Consider the following 21125-nt stretch of genomic DNA (forward strand, 5'->3'; position numbering starts at 1 on the left):
GATCAAAAACAAAGCCATGTCCATAGAGCTCAGAGACATAATTGTGTCGAGGCACAGATATGGGGAATGTTATCAAAACAATTCTGCAGCACTGGAGGTTCCCAAGAACACAGTGGCCTCCATCATTCTTAACTGGAAGAAGTTAGGAAGAAGTTAGCAATCGGGGGAGAAGGGCCTTGGTCAGGGAGTTGACCAAGAACCCGAGCTCCAGAGTTCCTCTGTGGAGATGGGAAAAGCTTCCAGAATGACCACCATCTCTCCAGCACTCCACCAATCAGGCCTTTATGGTAAAGTAGCCAGACGGAAGCCACTCCTCAGTAAAAGGCACATGGCAGTCTGTTTGGAGTTTGCCAAAAGGCACCTAAAGGACTCTCAGACCATGAGAAACAAGATGCCAAGTGTCACGTCCGGAGGAAACCAGGCTCCACTCATCACCTGGCCAATACCATCCTGACAGTGAGGCATGGTGGTGGCAGCATCATTCTGTGGGGATGTTTTTCAGCGGCAGGGACTGGGAGAATAGTGAGGATCGAGGGAAAGATGAACAGAGCAAAGAACAGAGAGATCCTTGATGAAAACCTGCTCAAGAGCTCAGATTAGTGTGAAGGTTCACCTTCCAACAGGACAACAACCCTAAGAACACAGCCAAGACAACGCAGGAGTGGCTTTTGGACAAGTCTCTGAATATCCTTGAGTGGCCCAGCCAGAGCTCGGACTTGATCAAACATCTCTGGAGAGACCTGAAAATCACTGTGTAGCAACGTTCCCCATCAAACCTTACAGAGCTTGACAGGATCTGCAGAGAAGAATGGGAGCATTGGGGCATTGTCATGCTGAAAAAGGAAAGGGCCTTCCTCAAACTGTTGCCACAAAGTTGGAAGCACAGAAATGTCTAGAATGTCACTGTAAGCTGTAGTGTTAACATTTCCCTTCACCAGAACTAAGGGGCCTAGCCCGAACAATGAAAAAATGCCCCAGACCATTATTCCTCTTCCACCAAACATTACATTTGGCACTATGCCTTCGAGCAGGTAGCGTTCTCCTGGCATCCACGAAACCCAGATTTGTCCATTGGACTGCCAGATAGTGACGCATGATTCATCACCCCTGAGAAAGTGTTTTAAGTGCTCAAATCAAGTAACATGTTATTGGTCACATACACATGCTTAGCAGATGTTATTGCGGGTGTAGCGAAATGCTTGTGTTTCTAGTGCCAACAGTGCAGTAATATCAAACAAGTAATATCTTTCACAACAAATCTAAGTAAAGGAAAGGAATTAAATATATAAATATTTGGACGAGCAATGTCAGAGCGGCATAGCCTAAGACACGGTAGAAAATAATAGAATACAGTATATACACGAGATGAGTAATGGAAAATATTTTAACTTTAAATTATTAAAGTGTCTAGTCTTCGATTCATTAAAGTGGCCAGTGATTTCAAGTCTATGTATATAGGCAGCAGCCTCTAATGTGCTAGTGATGACTATTTAACAGTCTGATGACCTTGAGATAGAAGCTGTTTTTCAGTTTCTCCGTCCCAGCTAGTTTGCCACCAGTGATGCGTTGGGATGGAGGCACCACCCTCTGGAGAGCCCTACAGTTGCGGGCGGTGATGTTGCCGTACCAGGCAGTGATACAGCCCGACAGGATGCTCTCAATTGTGCATCTGTAAAGGTTTGTGAGGGTTTCTTTCTTCAGCCTCCTGAGGTTGAAGAGGTGCTGTTGCGCCTTCTTCACCACACATTGTCTGTGTGTGTGGACCATTTCAGTTTGTCAGTGATGTATATGCCGAGGACCTTGAAAATGTCCACCTTCTCAACTGCGTTCCAGTCGATGTGGATAGGGTGTTGCTCCCTCTGCTGTTTCCTGAAGTCCACGATCATCTCCTTTCTTTTGTTGACGTTGAGTAAGAGGTTAGTTTCCTGGCACCACACTCTGAGCCCTCACCTCCTCCCTGTAGGCTGTCTCATCATTGTTGGCAAACTTGATGATTGAGTTTGAGACGTGCGTGGCCACGCAGTCAAGGGTGAACAGTACAGGAGGGGGCTGAGCACGGACCATTGTGCAGTCCCAGTGTTGAGGATCAGCGAAGCGGAGGTGTTGTTTCCTACCTTCACCACCGGACGGCGGCCTGTCAGGAAGTCCTGGACCCAGTTGCACATGGTGGGGTTCAGACCCAGGGCCTCGAGCTTAATGATGAGCTTGGAGGGTACTATGGTGTTGAATGCTGAGCTGTAGTCAATGAACAGCATTCTTACATAGGTATTCCTCTTGTACAGATAGGACAGGGCAGTGTGCAGTGCGATGATGATTGCATCATCTGTGGATCTATTGGGGCGGTTAGCAAATTGAAGTGGGTCTAGGGTGTCAGGTAAGGTAGAGGTGATATGAACCTTGACTAGTCTCTCAAAGCACTTCATGATGACAGAAGTGAGTGCTACGGGGCGGTAGTCATTTAGTTCAGTTACCTTTGCTTTCTTGGATACAGGAACAAGGGTGAAGCATGAAGCATGTGGGGACAGCAGACTTGGATAGGGAGAGATTGTCTGTAGACCCTGCCACATAAATCTTGTGTCTGAGCTGTTGAATTGCGACTCCACTTTGTCTCTACACTGACGTTTTGCCTGTTTGATTGCCTTACAAAGGGGAATAACTACACTGTTTGTATTCTGCCATATTCCCAGTAACCTTGCCATGGTTAAATGCAGTGGTTTGCTCTCTCAGTTTTGCACATCTCCTATACACTTCCTGATAAACTCAGTCACCATATCAGTATATTCGTCAATGCTATTCTTAGAGGCTACCCGGAACATATCCCAGCCGGGTGATCAAAACAATCTTGAAGCGTGGATTCTGATTGGTCAGATCAGCATTGAATAGTCCTTAGCACAGGTATTTCCTGTGAGTTTCTGTCTATAGGAAGCGAGGAGCAAAATGGAGTCACGATCAGATTTTCCGAAGGGGGTGCGGGGGAGGGCCTTGTAGGCATCCCAGAAGTTGGAGTAGCAGTGGTCAAGTGTTTTAGCAGCGCGAGTACTACAGTCAATGTCCTGATAGAACTTCGGCAGCCTTTTTCTACAATTTGCTTTGTAAAAATCGCCAGATACAATAAATGAGTCCTGTGGTTTCCAGCATAAAGTCCAGTGAAGTTCTTTGAGGGCTGTGAGTGAGTTACTGCCGCTCTGATATCCAATAGTCCTTTTCAGCTGGGTTAATAAAATAATTCTGGGCTAATAATGTAAGAAATAATACATAAAAAAAACAAAATACTGGAAAATTTCCGAAGAGCTAGAAGCATGGCAGCCCTCCCTGTCGGCGTCATTTTCCATTTTCTTGCTCCAGAATTGAATTGCGGCGAGCTTTACACAACTCCAGCGGACGCTTTGCATTAAGGTGATCTTAGGATTGTGTACGGCTGCTCTGCAACGGAAACCCATTTCATGAAGCTCCTGACGAACAGTTCTTGTGCTGACGTTGCTTCCAGAGGCAGTTTGGAACTCGGTAGTGAGTGTTGCAACCGAGGACAGACGATCTTTGAGCGCTATGCGCTTCAGCACTTGCCGATTCCATTCTGTGAGCTAGTGTGGCTTACCACTTCGAGGCTGAGCCGTTGTTGCTCCTAGACATTTCCAATTCACAATAACAGCACTTGCAGTTGACTGAGGCAGCTCTAGCAGGGCAGAACGTTGAGGAATGTACTTGTTGGAAAGGTGGCATGTTTAAAGTCAATAAATTCTTCCGTAAGGCCATTGTACTGCCAATGTTTGTCTATGGAGATTGCATGGCTGTGTGCTCAATTTCATACACCTGTCAGCAACAGATGTGGCTGAAATAACTGAATCCACTACTTTGAAGGGGTGTCCACATACGTTTGTATACATAGTGTATCAAGTTTCATGCAGATCGGTCATTTGCTGCTTAAACCACTAATAACAATGACAGGACCACAACACTGGGTCAGGGGCGGGATCGAGAGAGAGAGCGTGAGAAGAGAGGAGAGTAAGCGAGAGAAAAGAGAGCGAAGAGAGGGAGAAAGGAGAGAAACAGAAAGAGAGCGAGAGAGAAACAGAGGGAGAAACAGAGAGAGGAAACAGAAGGGAGAGAAGGAAAGAAACAGAAAGAGAGCGACCAACTCTCAGAGCTCTCCCCTAAGTCTGTCCTGAATCGCATTATATACATACACCTTTAATCAAGCCCCTTGACAAGCTCTACCGGCTCAATAGGCATCAATCACCCGCACAAGATCGATAAGAGCATCTGCATTACAAAGCCTTTACCTCAGTCAGGTTCTTAACAGTGCATCAGCATGGTTTAATCAGAGAGGAGGTGAACATGTTAGAGTGGACAGATGTGAAGTACTGGAGCTGACTGGACCGGAGAGGTGGGATGCGTCCCAAATGGCACTCTATTCAATACACATGACTCCATATGTGTTTCTTATCCCAAATAAGTGTCTTCTTCTTATTGGTGTCCTTTAGTAGTGGTTTCTTTGAAGGAATTCAACCATGAAGGCCTGATTCACGCAGTCTCCTCTGAATAGATGATGTTGAGATGTGTCTGTTACTTCAACTCTGTGGAGCAATTATTTGGGCTGTAATTTGAGGTGCAGTTATTTTAATGAACTTATTCTCTGCAGCAGAGGTAACTCTGGGTCTTTCATTCCTGTGTCGGTCCTCATGAGAGCCAGTTTCATCATGGCGCTTGATGGTTTGTGTGACTGTACTTGAGGAAACTTTCAAAGTTCTTGAGATTTCCAGATTGACTGACCTTCATGTCTTAAAGTAATGATGGACTGTCGTTTCTCTTTGCTTATTTGAGCTGTTCTTGCCATAATAAAGACTTGGTATTTTACCAAATAGGGCTATCTTCTGTTTACCACCTCTACCATGTCACAACACCTGTGAATGGCTCAAACGCATTAAGGAAAGAATTTCCACAAATTAACAAGGCACACCTGTTAACTGAAATGCATTCCAGGTGACTACCTCATGAAGTGTAGATCGTTGACAAGAAAATGACAACAAAATGTGTAAAAAGTCAAGGTGTGTGAATACATGATGAAGGCACTGTGTTGGGCCTTCGTTTTACTTGGATGACTGTAGTCAACCTCATTGAGCTGGCTGAGAGAATGCCAAGAGTGTGCAAAGCTGACATCAAGGCAAAGGGTGGCTACTTTGAAGAATCTCAAATATACAGTAAAACATATTTGGATTTGTTTAACACTTTTCTGGCACTACATGACTCCATATGTGTTATTTCATAGATTTGATGTCTTCACAATTATTCTACAATGTAGAAAATACTAAAAAATAAAAACCATTGAATGAGTAGGTGTGTCAAAAGTTCTCACTGGTACTGTATAGAGCACTACTTTTGACCCAGCCCTATTGGTTGACCCAGCCCTATTGGTTGACCCAGCCCTATTGGTTGACTCAGCCCTATTGGTTGACCCAGCCCTATTGGTTGACCCAGCCCTATTGGTTGACCCAGCCATATTGGTTGACCCAGCCCTATTGGTTGACCCAGCCCTATTGGTTGACCCAGCCCTATTGGTTGACCCAGCCCTATTGGTTGACTCAGCCCTATTGGTTGACTCAGCCCTATTGGTTGACCCAGCCCTATTGGTTGACCCAGCCCTATTGGTTGACTCAGCCCTATTGGTTTACCCAGCCCTATTTGACCCAGTTGACCCAGCCATATTGGTTGACCCAGCCCTATTGGTTGACCCAGCCCTATTGGTTGACCCAGCCCTATTGGTTGACCCAGCCCTATTGGTTGACCCAGCCATATTGGTTGACCCAGCCATATTGGTTGACCCAGCCATATTGGTTGACCCAGCCCTATTGGTTGACTCAGCCCTATTGGTTGACCCAGCCCTATTGGTTGACCCAGCCATATTGGTTGACCCAGCCCTATTGGTTGACCCAGCCCTATTGGTTGACCCAGCCCTATTGGTTGACCCAGCCCTATTGGTTGACCCAGCCCTATTGGTTAACTCAGCCCTATTGGTTTACCCAGCCCTATTGGTTGACCCAGCCATATTGGTTGACCCAGCCATATTGGTTGACTCAGCCCTATTGGTTGACCCAGCCCTATTGGTTGACCCAGCCCTATTGGTTGACCCAGCCATATTGGTTGACCCAGCCATATTGGTTGACCCAGCCCTATTGGTTGACCCAGCCATATTGGTTGACTCAGCCCTATTGCTTGACCCAGCCCTATTGGTTGACCCAGCCCTATTGGTTGACCCAGCCCTATTGGTTGACTCAGCCCTATTGGTTGACCCAGCCCTATTGGTTGACCCAGCCCTATTGGTTGACCCAGCCCTATTGGTTGACTCAGCCCTATTGGTTGACTCAGCCCTATTGGTTGACCCAGCCCTATTGGTTGACCCAGCCCTATTGGTTGACTCAGCCCTATTGGTTGACTCAGCCCTATTGGTTGACTCAGCCCTATTGGTTGACCCAGCCCTATTGGTTGACTCAGCCCTATTGTTTGACCGACCCAGCCCTATTGTTTGACCGACCCAGCCCTATTGTTTGACCGACCCAGCCCTATTTCAGTGTACTGTATATAAGGAACAGGGTGCCATTTGAGGCAGACTTTGTTAGTGTTCTAATCTCTGGGATGAGAAATGGATGGACGTTTACCTGGTAGACGCAGGCGGGAGAGGAGGAGAGACGGGGGGATAGGGGGACATAAGTTAGGGGGAGAAAAGGTTGGAAGAGAGAGAACTGGGGCAGAAGAGAAAATAAACAACGGTGAAAATTACTAGGAGAGGACGACTTGACGTGATGCAGGACGTGGGGAGAAGAGAGGAGAAGCGGTAGAGATATAAACCACGTCATCAGGCACGTCCTCGGACAGCTGTGGGACTCCATGTTCGGTGTCCTGATGCAAAAGGTCAAAGGTTGTGGTGCTTCTAAACGGTCAACGCCAAGGAACCACCGCCAAGAAGTTGTGCAACTAATAATCCTTCCATGTCCGCTCTCTCTTTCCCCATTATTGAAACATCCCCATTCCCTCCAGTGAGGTTGGAAGTTGGAAATCCGTCTCCACTTTGGAGGGGGAAGGAAGGAAATGCTGATTGTGAAATAAAAGTAGCCTTTGTTCCAAATGTGAAAGCTTCAATTCATCAATACATGGTTACAGCACAAAAGACCGGAGACAAGGTCAGTCACACACCACACAGTCACACACCACAGAGTCACACACCACACAGTCACACACCACACAGTCACACACCACACAGTCACACACCACAGAGTCACACACCACAGAGTCACACACCACAGAGTCACACACCACAGAGTCACACACCACAGAGTCACACACCACACAGTCACACACCACACAGTCACACACCACACAGTCACACACCACAGAGTCACACACCACAGAGTCACACACCACACAGTCACACACCACACAGTCACACACCACACAGTCACACAGTCACACACCACACAGTCACACACCACAGAGTCACACACCACAGAGTCACACACCACACAGTCACACACCACACAGTCACACACCACACAGTCACACACCACACAGTCACACACCACACAGTCACACACCACACAGTCACACACCACACAGTCACACACCACAGAGTCACACACCACAGAGTCACACACCACACAGTCACACACCACACAGTCACACACCACACAGTCACACACCACACAGTCACACAGTCACACACCACACAGTCACACACCACAGAGTCACACACCACAGAGTCACACACCACAGAGTCACACACCACACAGTCACAAACCACACAGTCACACACCACACAGTCACACACCACACAGTCACACACCACACAGTCACACCACACAGTCACACACCACACAGAGACAGAGAGACAAGGTCAGTCACACACCACACAGAGACAGAGAGACAAGGTCAGTCACACACCACACAGAGACAGAGAGACAAGGTCAGTCACACACCACACAGTCACACACCACACAGTCACACACCACACAGTCACACACCACAGAGTCACACACCACACAGTCACACACCACACAGTCACACACCACAGAGTCACACACCACACAGTCACACACCACACAGTCACACACCACACAGTCACACACCACACAGTCACACACCACACAGTCACACACCACACAGTCACACACCACACAGAGACAGAGAGACAAGGTTAGTCACACACCACACAGAGACGTAGAGACAAGGTCAGTCACACACCACACAGAGACAGAGAGACAAGGTCCGTCACACACCATCAAGAGACAAGGTCAGTCACACACCACACAGAGACAGAGAGTCAAGGTCAGTCACACACCACACAGAGACAGAGAGACAAGGTCCGTCACACACCACACAGAGACAGAGAGACAAGGTCAGTCACACACCACACAGAGACAAGGTGAGTCACACACCACACAGAGACAAGGTCAGTCACACACCACACAGAGACAGAGAGACAAGGTTAGTCACACACCACACAGAGACAAGGTCAGTCACACACCACACAGTCACACACCACACAATCACACACCACACAGTCACACACCACACAGTCACACACCACACACAGAGAGAGAGACAAGGTTAGTCACACAGCACACAGAGACAGAGAGACAAGGTTAGTCACACCACACAGAGACAGAGAGACAAGGTCCGTCACACACCACACAGAGACAGAGAGACAAGGTTAGTCACACCACACAGAGACAGAGAGACAAGGTTAGTCACACACCACACAGAGACAAGGTCAGTCACACACCACACAGTCACACACCACACAGTCACACACCACACAGAGACAGAGAGACAACGTCAGTCACACACCACACAGAGACAGAGAGACAAGGTTAGTCACACACCACACAGAGACAGAGAGACAAGGTTAGTCACACACCACACAGAGACAAGGTCAGTCACACACCACACAGTCACACACCACACAGTCACACACCACACAGAGACAGAGAGACAACGTCAGTCACACACCACACAGAGACAGAGAGACAAGGTTAGTCACACACCACACAGAGACAGAGAGACAAGGTTAGCCACACACCACACAGTCACACACCACACAGAGCCAGAGAGACAAGGTCCGTCACACACCACACAGAGACAGAAAGACAAGGTCCGTCACACACCACACAGAGACAGAGAGACAAGGTCAGTCACACACCACACAGAGACAAGGTCAGTCACACACCACACAGAGACAGAGAGACAAGGTCAGTCACACACCACACAGAGACAGAGAGACAAGGTCCGTCACACACCACACAGAGACAGAGAGACAAGGTCAGTCACACACCACACAGTCACACACCACACAGTCACACACCACACAGTCACACACCACACAGTCACACACCACACAGTCACACACCACACAGTCACACACCACAGAGTCACACACCACACAGTCACACACCACACAGTCACACACCACACAGTCACACACCACACAGTCACACACCACACAGTCACACCACACAGTCACACACCACACAGAGACAGAGAGACAAGGTCAGTCACACACCACACAGAGACGTAGAGACAAGGTCAGTCACACACCACACAGAGACAGAGAGACAAGGTCCGTCACACACCATCAAGAGACAAGGTCAGTCACACACCACACAGAGACAGAGAGTCAAGGTCAGTCACACACCACACAGAGACAGAGAGACAAGGTCCGTCACACACCACACAGAGACAGAGAGACAAGGTCAGTCACACACCACACAGAGACGTAGAGACAAGGTGAGTCACACACCACACAGAGACAAGGTCAGTCACACACCACACAGAGACAGAGAGACAAGGTCAGTCACACACCACACAGTCACACACCACACAGTCACACACCACACAGTCACACACCACACAGTCACACACCACACACAGAGAGAGAGACAAGGTTAGTCACACAGCACACAGAGACAGAGAGACAAGGTTAGTCACACCACACAGAGACAGAGAGACAAGGTCCGTCACACACCACACAGAGACAGAGAGACAAGGTTAGTCACACCACACAGAGACAGAGAGACAAGGTTAGTCACACACCACACAGAGACAAGGTCAGTCACACACCACACAGTCACACACCACACAGTCACACACCACACAGAGACAGAGAGACAACGTCAGTCACACACCACACAGAGACAGAGAGACAAGGTTAGTCACACACCACACAGTCACACACCACACAGAGAGACAAGGTTAGTCACACACCACACAGAGACAGAGAGACAAGGTTAGTCACACACCACACAGTCACACACCACACAGAGACAGAGAGACAAGGTCCGTCACACACCACACAGAGACAGAGAGACAAGGTCCGTCACACACCATACAGAGAGACAAGGTCAGTCACACACCACACAGAGACAGAGAGACAAGGTCAGTCACACACCATACAGACACAAGGTCAGTCACACACCACACAGAGACAGAGAGACAAGGTCCGTCACACACCACACAGAGAGACAAGGTCAGTCACACACCACACAGAGACAGAGAGACAAGGTCAGTCACACACCACACAGAGAGACAAGGTCAGTCACAGACCACACAGAGACAGCGAGACAAGGTTAGTCACACACCACACAGAGACAGAGAGACAAGGTTAGTCACACACCACACAGAGACAAGGTCAGTCACACACCACACAGTCACACACCACACAGTCACACACCACACAGAGACAGAGAGACAACGTCAGTCACACACCACACAGAGACAGAGAGACAAGGTTAGTCACACACCACACAGAGACAGAGAGACAAGGTTAGTCACACACCACACAGTCACACACCACACAGAGCCAGAGAGACAAGGTCCGTCACACACCACACAGAGACAGAAAGACAAGGTCAGTCACACACCACACAGAGACAAGGTCAGTCACACACCACACAGAGACAGAGAGACAAGGTCAGTCACACACCACACAGAGACAGAGAGACAAGGTCCGTCACACACCACACAGAGACAGAGAGACAAGGTCAGTCACACACCACACAGAGACAGAGAGACAAGGTCAGTCACACACCACACAGAGACAAGGTCAGTCACACACCACACAGAGACAGAGAGACAAGGTCAGTCACACACCACACAGAGACAAGGTCCGTCACACACCACACAGAGACAAGGTCCGTCACACACCACACAGAGACAGAGAGACAAGGTCAGTCACACACCACACAGAGACAAGGTCCGTCACACACCACACAGAGACAGAGAGACAAGGTCAGTCACACACCACACAGAGACAGAGAGACAAGGTCAGTCACACACCACACAGAGACAAGGTCAGTCACACACCACACAGAGACAGAGAGACAAGGTCAGTCACACACCACACAGAGACAGAGAGACAAGGTCCGTCACACACCACACAGAGACAGAGAGACAAGGTCAGTCACACACCACACAGAGACAAGGTCAGTCACACACCACACAGAGACAAGGTTAGTCACACACCACACAGTCACACACCACACAGAGACAGAGAGACAAGGTCCGTCACACACCACACAGAGACAGAGAGACAAGGTCCGTCACACACCACACAGAGAGACAAGGTCAGTCACACACCACACAGAGACAGAGAGACAAGGTCAGTCACACACCATACAGACACAAGGTCAGTCACACACCACACAGAGACAGAGACAAGGTCCGTCACACACCACACAGAGAGACAAGGTCAGTCACACACCACACAGAGACAGAGAGACAAGGTCAGTCACACACCACACAGAGACAAGGTCAGTCACACACCACACAGAGACAGAGAGACAAGGTCAGTCACACACCACACAGAGAGACAAGGTCAGTCACAGACCACACAGAGACAGCGAGACAAGGTTTGTCACACACCACACAGAGACAGAGAGACAAGGTCCGTCACACACCACACAGAGAGACAAGGTCAGTCACACACCACACAGAGACAGAGAGACAAGGTCAGTCACACACCATACAGACACAAGGTCAGTCACACACCACACAGAGACAGAGACAAGGTCCGTCACACACCACACAGAGAGACAAGGTCAGTCACACACCACACAGAGACAGAGAGACAAGGTCAGTCACACACCACACAGAGACAAGGTCAGTCACACACCACACAGAGACAGAGAGACAAGGTCAGTCACACACCACACAGAGAGACAAGGTCAGTCACAGACCACACAGAGACAGCGAGACAAGGTTAGTCACACACCACACAGAGACAGAGAGACAAGGTTAGTCACACACCACACAGAGACAAGGTCAGTCACACACCACACAGTCACACACCACACAGAGACAGAGAGACAACGTCAGTCACACACCATACAGAGACAGAGAGACAAGGTTAGTCACACACCACACAGAGACAGAGAGACAAGGTTAGTCACACACCACACAGAGACAAGGTCAGTCACACACCACACAGTCACACACCACACAGTCACACACCACACAGAGACAGAGAGACAACGTCAGTCACACACCACACAGAGACAGAGAGACAACGTCAGTCACACAACACACAGACAGAGAGACAAGGTTAGTCACACACCACACAGTCACACACCACACAGAGACAGAGAGACAAGGTCAGTCACACACCACACAGAGACAGAGAGACAAGGTCAGTCACACACCACACAGAGACAGAGAGACAAGGTCCGTCACACACCACACAGAGACAGAGAGACAAGGTCAGTCACACACCACACAGAGACAGAGAGACAAGGTCCGTCACACACCACACAGAGACAGAGAGACAAGGTCCGTCACACACCACACAGAGACAGAGAGACAAGGTCCGTCACACACCACACAGAGACAGAGAGACGAGGTCCGTCACACACCACACAGAGACAGAGAGACAAGGTCAGTCACACACCACACAGAGACAGAGAGACAAGGTCAGTCACACACCACACAGAGACAGAGAGACAAGGTCCGTCACACACCACACAGAGAGACAAGGTCAGTCACACACCACACAGAGACAGAAAGACAAGGTCCGTCACACACCACACAGAGACAGAGAGACAAGGTCAGTCACACACCACACAGAGACAGAGAGACAAGGTCCGTCACACACCACACAGAGACAAGGTCAGTCACACACCACACAGAGACAGAGAGACAAGGTCCGTCACACACCACACAGAGACAGAGAGACAAGGTTAGTCACACACCACACAGTCACACCACACAGTCACACACCACACAGAGCCAGAGAGACAAGGTCCGTCACACACCACACAGTCACACACCACACAGAGACAGAAAGACAAGGTCCGTCACACACCACACAGAGACAAGGTCAGTCACACACCACACAGAGACAAGGTCAGTCACACACCACACAGTCACACACCACACAGTCACACACCACACAGTCACACACCACACAGAGACAGAAAGACAAGGTCCGTCACACACCACACAGAGACAGAAAGACAAGGTCCGTCACACACCACACAGAGACAGAGAGACAAGGTCCGTCACACACCACACAGAGACAGAGAGACAAGGTCCGTCACACACCACACAGAGACAGAGAGACAAGGTCAGTCACACACCACACAGAGACAGAAAGACAAGGTCCGTCACACACCACACAGAGACAGAGAGACAAGGTCAGTCACACACCACACAGAGACAGAGAGACAAGGTCCGTCACACACCACACAGAGACAGAGAGACAAGGTCAGTCACACACCACACAGAGACAGAAAGACAAGGTCCGTCACACACCACACAGAGACAAGGTCAGTCACACACCACACAGTCACACACCACACAGAGACAAGGTTAGTCACACACCACACAGTCACACACCACACAGAGACAAGGTTAGTCACACACCACACAGAGACAAGGTCAGTCACACACCACACAGAGACAAGGTCAGTCACACACCACACAGTCACACACCACACAGAGACAAGGTTAGTCACACACCACACAGAGACAGAGAGACAAGGTCAGTCACACACCACACAGAGACAAGGTCAGTCACACACCACACAGAGACAGAGAGACAAGGTCAGTCACACACCACACAGAGACAAGGTCAGTCACACACCACACAGAGACAAGGTCAGTCACACACCACACAGAGACAGAGAGACAAGGTTAGTCACACACCACACAGAGACAAGGTCAGTCACACACCACACAGAGACAGAGAGACAAGGTCAGTCACACACCACACAGAGACAGAGAGACAAGGTCAGTCACACACCACACAGAGACAAGGTCAGTCACACACCACACAGAGACAGAAAGACAAGGTCAGTCACACACCACACAGAGACAAGGTCAGTCACACACCACACAGAGACAGAGAGACAAGGTTAGTCACACACCACACAGAGACAAGGTCAGTCACACACCACACAGTCACACACCACACAGTCACACACCACACAGAGACAGAGAGACAACGTCAGTCACACACCACACAGAGACAGAGAGACAAGGTTAGTCACACACCACACAGAGACAGAGAGACAAGGTTAGTCACACACCACACAGTCACACACCACACAGAGACAGAGAGACAAGGTTAGTCACACACCACACAGTCACACACCACACAGAGCCAGAGAGACAAGGTCCGTCACACACCACACAGAGACAGAAAGACAAGGTCCGTCACACACCACACAGAGAGACAAGGTCAGTCACACACCACACAGAGACAGAGAGACAAGGTCCGTCACACACCACACAGAGACAGAGAGACAAGGTCAGTCACACACCACACAGAGACAAGGTCAGTCACACACCACACAGAGAGACAAGGTCAGTCACACACCACACAGAGACAGAGAGACAAGGTCCGTCACACACCACACAGAGACAGAGAGACAAGGTCAGTCACACACCACACAGAGACAGAGAGACAAGGTCAGTCACACACCACACAGAGACAAGGTCAGTCACACACCACACAGAGACAGAGAGACAAGGTCAGTCACACACCACACAGAGAGACAAGGTCAGTCACAGACCACACAGAGACAGCGAGACAAGGTTAGTCACACACCACACAGAGACAGAGAGACAAGGTTAGTCACACACCACACAGTCACACACCACACAGAGACAGAGAGACAAGGTCCGTCACACACCACACAGAGACAGAGAGACAAGGTCCGTCACACACCACACAGAGACAGAGAGACAAGGTCAGTCACACACCACACAGAGACAGAGAGACAAGGTCCGTCACACACCACACAGAGAGACAAGGTCAGTCACACACCACACAGAGACAGAGAGACAAGGTCAGTCACACACCACACAGAGACAGAGAGACAAGGTCCGTCACACACCACACAGAGAGACAAGGTCAGTCACACACCACACAGAGACAGAGAGACAAGGTCAGTCACACACCACACAGAGAGACAAGGTCAGTCACACACCACACAGAGACAGAGAGACAAGGTCAGTCACACACCACACAGAGACAAGGTCAGTCACACACCACACAGTCACACACCACACAGTCACACACCACACAGAGACAGAGAGACAAGGTTAGTCACACACCACAAGGTCAGTCACACACCACACAGAGACAGAGAGACAAGGTCAGTCACACACCACACAGAGAGACAAGGTCAGTCACACACCACAGAGAGACAGAGAGACAAGGTCAGTCACACACCACACAGAGACAAGGTCAGTCACACACCACACAGTCACACACCACACAGAGACAGAGAGACAAGGTTAGTCACACACCACACAGAGACAGAGAGACAAGGTCAGTCACACACCACACAGAGACAGAGAGACAAGGTCAGTCACACACCACACAGAGACAAGGTCAGTCACACACCACACAGCCACTTACACACAGAGAGACAAGGTCAGTCACACACCACACAGCCACTTACACACACAGGGACAGAGAGAATGGACGAGGGACAGAGAGAATGGACGAGGGACAGAGAGAATGGGCGAGGGACAGACAGAATGGGCGAGGGACAGAGAGAATGGACGAGGGACAGAGAGAATGGGCGAGGGACAGAGAGAATGGACGAGGGACAGAGAGAATGGACGTGGGACAGAGAGAATGGACGTGGGACAGAGAGAATGGGCGAGGGACAGAGAGAATGGATGAGGGACAGAGAGAATGGGCGAGGGACAGAGAGAATGGGCGAGGGACAGAGAGAATGGACGAGGGACAGAGAGAATGGACAAGGGACAGAGAATGGACGAGGGACAGAGAAAATGGGCGAGGGACAGAGAGAATGGGCGAGGGACAGAGAGAATGGGCGAGGGACAGAGAGAATGGACGAGGGACAGAGAGAATGGACGAGGGACAGAGAGAATGGACGAGGGACAGAGAGAATGGACGAGGGACAGTGAGAATGGACGAGGGACAGAGAGAATGGGCGAGGGACAGAGAGAATGGACGAGGGACAGAGAGAATGGGCGAGGGACAGAGAGAATGGACGAGGGACAGAGAGAATGGACGAGGGACAGAGAGAATGGACGAGGGACAGAGAGAATGGACGAGGGACAGAGAGAAGAAGAGGGTTAGAACGAAAGAGAGCGCAAGAGAAAACTTTTAAATCAGGGCCCTTCAAAATGGACCCTCCCTCTCTGCCTGGTTTCAGATGGCCCGGGAGCTCATTCTGCCCTGCTGTTCCTGAGAGGCCCTATCAGAGATCAGAGGACCGATCAATAGTCTCTGTAATCCACTGGCTTACACTGACACACCCAGAACCATAGAGGTCACAGCAAATTAGTCTTCCTTGTCTACCTTTAAGGAATGTCTCAGTGCGTCACAATGTGTGCATACACTAATTAGCATTGACAGAAGCATGTCATTAACATCCGTGCTGATGAGCATATGTGCGTGTGTGTGTGTGCGTGTGTTGTTCCTGTCAGATGTCAGTGTTTCACATTTCCTCCCTGTGACTCTGAACCTCCAAACAATGACACCATCAACAGCACTGGAACCAGCATGGCCAGCAAGGAAACACACACACCACTCGCACTGGAGTAACAATGTGAGAATGACCACGTCTCCTCTCACTCACTAGAGACCACTATATCACACACAATGGCCTTCTAAAACTACTGCTCACTTTATGAGGCTCACATGTATCCGGAGGACCAGTTTATACTAGTGTGTATGTGTGTGTGTGTGTGTGTTTATAGTAGGGGAAACGGCATCAGCGGAAGCAGTCGCCGGTCTTTACAAATCACACCATTTCCTCTGCTTATACCAAAATCTATTTTCACCGTCCAAGCAGTGCATATTAAAATGGAAATCAAACCAATAGTCTCAGACACATAAACACATTCTACCAAACAAAATACTTCTGAGTAAGGCTGTGTGTGAGCGCACCACGCGCACGTACGTGCAAGGCAGGCATGCACACGCGCGCGTGTGTGTGTGTGCCTGCACATATCTGTGTACGTGTGTGTGCGCACGTGTGTGTTGCCAGACTCACTCGTGTATCTGTGAGGCGTGGCCCTCCATCTCTTTCACCAGCGTGGTCAGCTTGCCTAGTAGTTTCTGGTAGGAGTCCAAGACCAGCAGGTCATCCTCCCGGAGCAGGAAGCGGAGGCCGTGACCCTCCGTACGACCCAGACTGTGACCTGACGGAGCTGCCATACTAGTGATGGTGTGTTGTACGTACACCATGGGGTTCAGCTTACCTGGGAGACGGTCAGAATTAAACGCAGCACTACAATGGACATTGGCATCCTAGCAAGATGACAAGAAATTCAGTTGCTGGCCTCTTCTCTAACCCCGCTAGGCTATCTGCCCCCCTCCAGGGTTAGGGTCGGAGGTCAGTGCTTAGTGCCATGCGCTCACCTTGTTCGGCGTTACGACCTCCTCTCTCCAGGGTGGAACTCTTCCTGTTGTCCAGCTGCACTCCGAAGGCGCTGCCCAGAGAGGTGGTGGTTTTGGGGTAGGACACCTCCATCACGTTCACATGGCAGTTGGTGGGGCAGAAGTCGCTGCTGTGGAGTGGGAACACCTTGGTTTTGGCCTGCTTGAAGGTGGGCCACGCCCTGTTCTTCAACACCCGCGAGAACTGGAGGGAGGAGAGAGAGAGATGGTGGGAGTTAAGCATTTCCACAATGCTTTGGTGATGCTGTCTTTAGGATTGCAAAATTACACCAAGTTGATCAAAATTCCCAAGTTTTCCAGAAATCCCTGTTTGGGGATTCGTTATGTCCTGCTTATACCCTCCGGATTCCAGGAATCTTACAAGTTACTTGAATCCGAGCTCTTTCGGTCTCTGGATGCAGACTAAGCAGTAATAAGCTGGTCAGAAAACCCCTGTCAGAATCATTTACATTCCCCTCTGCAACCCTTTGATTTATGTTAAATATTTCAGCCATTAGCCAATCATCAAAGTCTGGACACCGGAAACAGAATGTGCCTAACAAACAACCCGAGTCTGTGTTTATGTGGAGTATTTACAAGTCTGAGCAACTCTGAACCTGAAACACATCACCTATCAACACACTCATTCATAAGTAAAGCTATGTTTAATGCTGGGTTGGGTGATTTCACTGAAACCAGAGAATTATTGCACACAGTCTGACAAAGTACTTTAAACAGGTGACATTGAACAGCTCTTCTCCTTTACTGAGACGTTCTATGGAGGGGTACAGATTCAAGAAGCTCGACCTTCTTCCTCTGTATAATTTCATCTCAGTCGCATGCTTGTGTATGTGTTGCCGAGGTGTTTTCCCCATTCAAATCCAATCAAATTGTATTTGTCACATAGTTCCGACAATTGTATTTGCTTCTAGTTTCGACGAAGCAGTAATAACCAACATTCACATCACGTCCATGCAGAACTAACACCGGACAAATAGAGAGATCCATCATAGCGTGCTGTGGTTTGGCAGTTTCCATTGAAACCAGAAGAAGAAATGTCTTATGTCAGATACATTACCCTGGACAATATAAATACTATATTGTTTAAATGAATATATACGTCCCCTGGGCTGCACGGTAAATCTCATACACAACCATGGAAAACAGGAACATAAATCTGCACGCCACCAAAACTCTACTGTAAGCCATGCTCCCCTGGTCTGCGTACTAACTAAGTGACTGATAGCATCTCTGTGTGTTAATATGCTAGGTGCCTGCGAGGTATGCTCAGCATGCTAAAAACATTTTTTGTGAAACCTCTGTCGTAGGCCCTACGTAAACATTCACACACACATCTCTCTACGTAAACAACATCTCTCTACGTAAACAACATCTCTCTACGTAAACAACATCTCTCTACGTAAACAACATCTCTCTACGTCAACATTCACATCTCTCTACGTAAACATTCACATCTCTCTACGTAAACAACATCTCTCTACGTAAACAACATCTCTCTACGTAAACAACATCTCTCTACGTCAACATTCACATCTCTCTACGTAAACAACATCTCTCTACGTAAACAACATCTCTCTACGTAAACAACATCTCTCTACGTCAACATTCACATCTCTCTACGTAAAATTCACATCTCTCTACGTAAACAACATATCTCTACGTAAACAACATCTCTCTACGTAAACAACATCTCTCTACATAAACATTCACATCTCTACATAAACATTCACATCTCTCTACGTAAACAACATATATCTACGTAAACATTCACATCTCTCTACGTAAACAACATCTCTCTACGTAAACATTCACATCTCTCTACGTAAACATTAACACACACATCTCTCTACGTAAACAAAATCTCTCTACGTAAACAACATCTCTCTACGTAAACAACATCTCTCTACGTAAACAACATCTCTCTACGTCAACATTCACATCTCTCTACATAAACATTCACATCTCTCTACGTAAACAACATATCTCTACGTAAACATTCACATCTCTCTACGTAAACAACATCTCTCTACGTAAACATTCACATCTCTCTACGTAAACATTAACACACACATCTCTCTACGTAAACAAAATCTCTCTACGTAAACAACATCTCTCTACGTAAACAACATCTCTCTACGTAAACAACATCTCTCTATGTCAACATTCACACACACATCTCTCTACGTAAACAACATCTCTCTATGTCAACATTCACACACACATCTCTCTACGTAAACAACATCTCTCTACGTAAACAACATCTCTCTATGTCAACATTCACACAATCTCTCTACGTAAACAACATCTCTCTACATAAACATTCACATCTCTCTACGTAAACAACATCTCTCTACGTAAACAACATCTCTCTACGTAAACAACATCTCTCTACGTCAACATTCACATCTCTCTACATAAACATTCACATCTCTCTACGTAAACAACATCTCTCTACGTAAACATTCACATCTCCACGTAAACATTAACACACACATCTCTCTACGTAAACAACATCTCTCTACGTAAACAACATCTCTCTACATAAACATTCACATCTCTCTACGTAAACAACATCTCTCTACATAAACATTCACATCTCTCTACGTAAACAACATCTCTCTACATAAACATTCACATCTCTCTACGTAAACAACATCTCTCTACATAAACATTCACATCTCTCTACGTAAACAACATCTCTCTACATAAACATTCACATCTCTCTACGTAAACATCTCTCTATGTCAACATTCACACACACATCTCTACGTAAACAACATCTCTCTACGTAAACAACATCTCTCTACGTAAACAACATCTCTCTACGTAAACAACATCTCTCTACGTAAACAACATCTCCCTACGTAAACAACATCTCTCTACGTAAACAACATCTCTCTACGTAAACATCTCTCTATGTCAACATTCACACACACATCTCTACGTAAACATTCACATCTCTACGTCAACATTCACACACATCTCTCTACATAACATTCACACACATCTCTCTACATAAACATTCACACACATCTCTCTACATAAACATTCACACACATCTCTCTACATAACATTCACACACATCTCTCTACATAACATTCACACACACCTCTCTACATAAACATTCACACACATCTCTCTACATAAACATTCACACACATCTCTCTACGTAAACAACATCTCTCTACGTAAACAACATCTC

At 48.2% G+C, this 21125-nt stretch overlaps 1 protein-coding gene across 2 annotated transcripts in view; it reads right to left on the reverse strand.

The window, feature by feature from the left end:
* prex2 (phosphatidylinositol-3,4,5-trisphosphate-dependent Rac exchange factor 2) overlaps window positions 1-21125 on the reverse strand; it is a 230805-nt gene that overhangs the window by 85983 nt on the left and 123697 nt on the right. For both annotated transcript variants that reach the window (XM_042308946.1, XM_042308947.1), the window contains exons 24-25: window positions 17885-18107; window positions 17517-17724 (exon numbers count right to left, since the gene is read on the reverse strand). In XM_042308946.1, coding sequence (XP_042164880.1) covers window positions 17517-17724; window positions 17885-18107 — 431 coding nt within the window. The remainder of the gene's footprint in view (window positions 1-17516; window positions 17725-17884; window positions 18108-21125) is intronic.

Source organism: Oncorhynchus tshawytscha, linkage group LG29 (genome assembly GCF_018296145.1).
Source record: "Oncorhynchus tshawytscha isolate Ot180627B linkage group LG29, Otsh_v2.0, whole genome shotgun sequence".
Lineage (NCBI taxonomy): Eukaryota > Metazoa > Chordata > Actinopteri > Salmoniformes > Salmonidae > Oncorhynchus > Oncorhynchus tshawytscha.